Here is a 6,000-nt window from a genome sequence, read left to right on the forward strand (position 1 = left end):
TAATGGGAAGTAAGTTAGGTCAGTTATAAATTTATGTTGTACTTCTACTCTCTTTTGAGATATGCATGTTCAGTTGTTAAGTAATATCATCAAATCAAGAGTGAAATAACAGTAGTTGAGTGGGGAAAAAATGTTTTGCCCAGGTTCAGTGATCTTTCTACTGCCTCTCACATACACTGTATGACAATAGAAAATGAAGGAAGCAAATGGCAGTTCGATAGAATCAAAACTGCCTTATCATCAAAAATGTTTAAAAAGCACCTGTAGAGGAAGCACAGTTTAACTCTGTAGTTGAAGTAAGGACCCTTTTCCACTAGGAAAAAACCTACAGCATGAAACTGGAAAAACACTTTTTAGGTGATTCATTGCAGTATGTTGACATTATGTTTCCATGAACTTCTGTGAAAACATGGTTATTACTACACGAGCAGAATATTCTTTACTAACCAACTAACCTGATCTGTGATTTTATTTTTTTCTTTCACCTTCCCAAATGCATGACCTGTGATGGGATGATAGGATGAATCTGACAATCTACATTCTGATGAATTTAAAGCCTGCCTCATCAGTCTAGGACAGGTTGGAAATGACCTGCAGGTAGACAAAACTAATATTTTTCTGTTTTCAAATAGGCCAATATAATAATAGCCAAAGAGGCTGTGGGTTTAAACTCTGATGTATTGGTCATAATGCTTTGAAAATACTCTGCTTTGGGGAAGACAACTGAATTAGATGGACTGTCAGCATCACTAGGAGCCATATTTTTCTATGAATTTTTCAAAGATTCTTCAGGTTGTTTCTTTTACTTATTTGAGATATTTAATTTGGACTGTGCTAGATAACTATAGAGAGCTCCTATGCTTCTGGCACTCTGACTTTTGCTAATTTTCCTTTCCTCAGATTTAGTACGAGCTCTTTACTGCTATCTCCTGATTTAGGAAGACACAATACTCTCCAAACTGCTACATTATATCACAACAGAGAGGAAAAAAATATTTACCTTCTTACTATCATGCCATTTAACGTTTGCTCAGCTTTGAGTCAGGAATGCCACAGATATGTTATGGACTGGAAAATGAGCAGCCTCCTTTTATAAAAGGTCTTCAGTTGACCTCCTCCTAAGTCTTGCAAGTCTCATCCTTTAAGACAGCACGCACACCTCTGCTGTAGTCCAAGTCTTGGTAGCCTGCAGTCAGAAGGAAAACCCCTGTACTTACTTCCCATATGTCAGCAGACGGCTCTGATAACATACCTACCTTAGCCCTGGAGTGGAGTATTTGAAATAGTCAGTGATACACTATTTTCAGAATGTTTTTAACCATACTCCTAGTCACTACAGCATTCTATGCAGAACCTTTCAAAGACACTCCATATCAAGGAGGCAGCTGGAGCATCTCCTGAGTTTGACTGGTTTAGTAACAAACTTTTCTCCTTGCCTTTCTCTTTGTCTTCTCTGTATTCTTGTCCCGTTCACCTCCTCCCTTATCTATCCCCTGACCTTTGCTGATGTTACTTTTTGTGGTGAAAATGTCTGTTCCTTGTGTGGTAATATGTTAGTTACTTCTTCCTTCTTTAAAACTGATGGTGATTCTGGTAACCTGCTTGGGCAATATCAATGGATACTGTTCATACCCTGGATCCAATATGCCAATGGTCTAAACTTGTCATCGCTCTGGAAACGACCCTGGATTCTTCAAACCTTCCCTTCTATATTCCTTATGTTATTTTGGTCAACAGAGGAAGAACGGATTGATGGACCACGATGATTTCAGAGCTTGCTTAATTTCAATGGGTTATGATTTGGTATGAATTTTAAGAAACAATAGCAACTGATTCTGCTCACAGATTGTAATATTAACCACAGCAATACTAAAGCTTATTTAAACTGACAGAATACTAATGATACAATTTGCACTAGAGATACTAGTTTCTTGTTTCTTTGCTTTTTCTCTATTTTTGAATGGTTAAAAAGGAAGTTAACAGTAAAACTAGACACCTGAAAACCATATTCTATGGTCTACTGCATTGCTCTTTGAATTAAGAAAATGTTCAAAGTTGAAATTAACAGTTACTAAATCATTTTTTCTTTCTCCTTTTTTATCTGCATGAGGAAGAATGAATTTGATGCTGTTTGATTCTCATAAACTAGCTTTGGTGGTTGCATTTTCTTTCGTTCACTTATTTGTTCTAAACATTTTCCCCCAAATTCTCCCTTTTTAGTGGAAAAAATCATTAGTCTTAGTTGAACTGTCCTGTATTTGGCATTTCAGAATCGTTTCCCTTACTACTTACTTCAATGGCTCTGCAAGCACACTGCTTCTTGGGCTATTGTTTCACCTCCCTGTGCGGTACCTAAATGACAACGGTTTTAGGATCGGGTGGAAAATGGAGTGTTAAAACAAGTTAAACAGGCGTTGAGGGAAGGTGGAAGGGGGGAGAAGTTGCAGAAAGTTAACTGAAAGGTACACACTATGTACTTAGGACAAAGAATATATTTTTCAAAAGCATCGAGTCCTTTTTAGAAAAGAGGGGTGGGCATTTCAGATCCCAGATTTCATTGACTGACATTTACTTTCCTAAATCAGGAAGATGCTTTAAAGACTTTGTAACCACTGGTACCTACTGATTTATGAGATACAGGCTGTTGGCAACTGATATTATGGTGACCATTTTTTTTTGTTTTGGATTCTGTGAAAGGGTGAAGCTGAGTTTGCCCGAATCATGTCTCTGGTTGATCCCAATGGGCAAGGAACCGTCACTTTCCAGTCCTTCATTGACTTCATGACCAGAGAAACGGCAGACACAGACACAGCTGAGCAAGTGATAGCTTCCTTCAGAATCCTGGCTTCAGATAAGGTCAGTCATCCTGCTGCTGGCTGTAAGGACTCAGTAGCTCTCCTATTTAGCCCTTCTTGGCTGAAAGGCTTGTACAAGCCTTTCAGTAATAGCGAAGCTTTGTTTTCAGTTTCTCAGACTTCAGAACGCACTTGCTTTTTCTTGTTTGGAACCAAGACACTTAGCTGAAATGGGTGCAGAATTCAAGGCTTGGCCTCCTGTCACAAAGAGCTGACATAAGATTAGACGTCTTCGGCATGACTTAGACAGTTTGTCTGTATAATGGATATATTGTACATCAGATTATTTCCACACAACAGCTTGGATTAGAGGGAAACTCCTTCTGCCTTTCATGCTGTTGTCTGGATGTTTCAATGCAGAGTTTGGCCCTCTGGACCATAGCCTGGGTGACTTGCACAAGACTTCACCTAATTATGAGCCATGTTGTGATCTGACAGCTCATTCAGCAGGGTGATGTGTGCAATGTGGTGTACCCCTATCCTAGGAGGAGCTGGAGGAGAAGGCCTCCTGTAGTTACTGGGTTTGTGGAGGAAGCTCCTGAATTTGGCATACTTTCCTCCCGACAGCCAGATCCACTGGTGAAGGAGTGGTGAATGAAGATGCAAGGGAGGATAATGGCAACACAAGAGCTTCTGGAGTAGTCAGGGCCACACACGGTGCTGCCAGAAAATCAGTCCTGTGCTATAGAGACAGGAGGGATCACAGCAGTGCGTGTCTATTTGCCCAGGCTTGCTCTATTGATAGTCTTGTTACGGCTGTTTGCATTGATTTTGTGATCTCAGTTACTGTGGACCACATTTTGAACTCCAGACATGTTTTCAGTAGGAATTAATGTGGAACATGGAAGCCAGGGTCTCAGGAAAAAATGGTTTTCATTACTTTGCTATTTTAAATAATGGCAAGTCTGTTAACAGAGGCTATCCTTCATATCATAAACGGAAAGCATTAAGAGCAATAATGCATCTTTCATTACAACTATATCGGGACCTTGAAACTAACAGGGTGTAACTGAAAATGTGTCTGTCCTGTCACTGCAGAAGGGGCAGCAGCGCACTAGAGATGCTGACTGAACTGTCCATGGATGAGCTGTATCGGCAGCAGCCGGTACAGTGCTCGGTAGCTAACACGCACTGCCACATATCCTGAGACTGGATTTTGCCCTAATCAGTTTGTTGGTGGAATTATCCCCTTCAGCTCAACATCAGGGATGGAATTTACCAGGGGAAAAAAATGGTCTTAGAAAAATAGGCAGGATGTACAAGTTTATTAGGCACAGCTACAGAAAATAAACTTATTTTGTGTCTTTGAAGAGTACGTACTGAATTTGTCAATCCTTTCCCCTCTCCCAGCCTTACATCCTGGCAGATGAATTACGTCGCGAGCTGCCTCCTGAGCAGGCTCAGTACTGCATCAAGAGAATGCCTCCGTACACCGGCCCAGGTTCTGTTCCCGGGGCTCTGGATTACACCTCTTTTTCATCAGCACTGTATGGAGAAAGCGACCTCTGATTCTGTAATTGGCCGTATTCATGGTAGACACTAAAAATACCCACTTTATTGCCCAGATTGCTTCTCGAAAGCTTTGACAAGCTGATTTAAAAATGAGTTTTACAAATACAGTAGGTACCATCAGTGTAAAGTGCTAGTAGAGGAAGTAACTAGTGTATATTATAGTGTGCAGCACGCTAGATTTCTGCATTGTTGGTTTTAGGTTGTCTGTCCTATAGAACACTAGAGAAGATACTAAAAAAAAAATCACAAGATATTAAATTTGGAAATATCCATTCAGAAAATAGAACGTAAAACCTAAGAACATTGAAACTCACAAAATATTTCTCTATTTTCAAAATGTTTCAATGCCATATGCACTTCTTCTACGATGTTCATAAAACTTTGTTAGAAGTCCTGCTTTTTTCTTTCATAAAGCAATATTATTTTCCTCTAATGATTTCTGATTTTGTACACTTCTACCAGTGGAATAAAATATTAAAATGCAGTTTTTAATGGAAGAAATATATCAACCAAGTAAACTACTTAATTATGAAAATAATTCAGAATGCTATGCTTTTGTCTCTTAAAGATGGCTTTGTATTATCACAAAGAGCTGTAATATAGGGGGGAGAAGCTGAAAAGCTGATTAAATTGCGGGTTTAGATTTCTGTAAGCAGTACTTTTAGGCCTTTAACTTTTACAGCTGAGGGAGTACAACTTTTATAATCAGAAATAATAAGGAAGCTAATTTCATGTGAGCTGTTTTGTTTTGAAACCCTCATTCTTGTCTGTGCTGGACAGTCTTTGTTTCTTAGTATAAGAAAGCCAGTGTCTTGTGTTAGTGGGCAGCATTCATCTCTATCCTGCATAATGCAACATCCTGTCTGAGCAAAGGTAGTGTGGTTGTCTTCCAGCTTTAACTGTTCAGTGCTCAAATTTCAGTATGTCTTGACTTCTGGATCGCAGGCAGTTCTGTCTGTATTACGCTCCTGTGCGCTCGTCATTTACTGTTTTGGGTGGGTTTTTTTTCCATCTTGAGAAATGATAGAGAAGTAAAAGCAGTCACTTTTTTACTTGAATCCTACTGACGCTGTGGAAATGCAATGTAATCAAACAAAACCATTTACAAATGGTGAAGTGAGCTGTGCAGCCCAGTGCTATTAAAGCAATGATGTGCCTATTAAATAAAGTCTGCTTTTCAAAACCTTATGAGGCTCTGTCATTGGCAGTCATCTGGTGGTTCCATCTAAGAACTGGAAACATTTCTGAGCATTAAAGGAGGTTTCAATCTGCCAAAAGTTAAAAAAAGTATGTCATGGATTTCTATACACTGTGTTTGCATGAACAACAGTCGCTACATGCTGAAAGGACAGGTATGGCTTCATGAAGTGAGATGGAGCTCAGAATGAGTGGGACAGTTTCCATTTAGTCACCTGAGCACAAATGTCCATAGGTTGCTAGAGCTGTAGCTTTGATTTCAGTGAGACTTAGGCACTAATACTTTTGAAGATACTCGCCTTAGCTTTTCTGTATCTCTTTTTTTCCTCATGTGCAAAAAAGGAGCTGCTAAGTATGCAATGATGCTTTCACTGGCCTTTGCTTTGAAATCTACAAATGGGAAACATTAAAAATCTGTGTGTGATTTCAATCCTAA

At 39.4% G+C, this 6,000-nt stretch overlaps 1 protein-coding gene across 7 annotated transcripts in view; it reads left to right on the top strand.

Annotated features, from left to right (window-relative positions):
- The window catches only part of ACTN2 (actinin alpha 2), a 69,771-nt gene extending 64,216 nt beyond the window's left edge, over positions 1-5,555 (top strand). For 3 of the 7 annotated variants that reach the window (XM_040599099.1, XM_040599102.1, XM_040599098.1), the window contains exons 19-21: positions 520-597; positions 2,698-2,856; positions 4,206-5,555. In XM_040599099.1, coding sequence (XP_040455033.1) covers positions 520-597; positions 2,698-2,856; positions 4,206-4,364 — 396 coding nt within the window. In that variant the 3' untranslated portion in view covers positions 4,365-5,555. Of the gene's footprint in view, positions 1-519; positions 598-1,737; positions 1,804-2,697; positions 2,857-4,205 lie in introns of all 7 variants that reach the window. The other 4 variants (XM_040599104.1, XM_040599105.1, XM_040599103.1 and 1 more) reach the window with 2 other exon arrangements.
- Positions 5,556-6,000: the final 445 nt, after the last annotated feature.

The sequence above is a fragment of the Falco naumanni genome, chromosome 6, assembly GCF_017639655.2.
Source record: "Falco naumanni isolate bFalNau1 chromosome 6, bFalNau1.pat, whole genome shotgun sequence".
NCBI classification, from domain to species: domain Eukaryota; kingdom Metazoa; phylum Chordata; class Aves; order Falconiformes; family Falconidae; genus Falco; species Falco naumanni.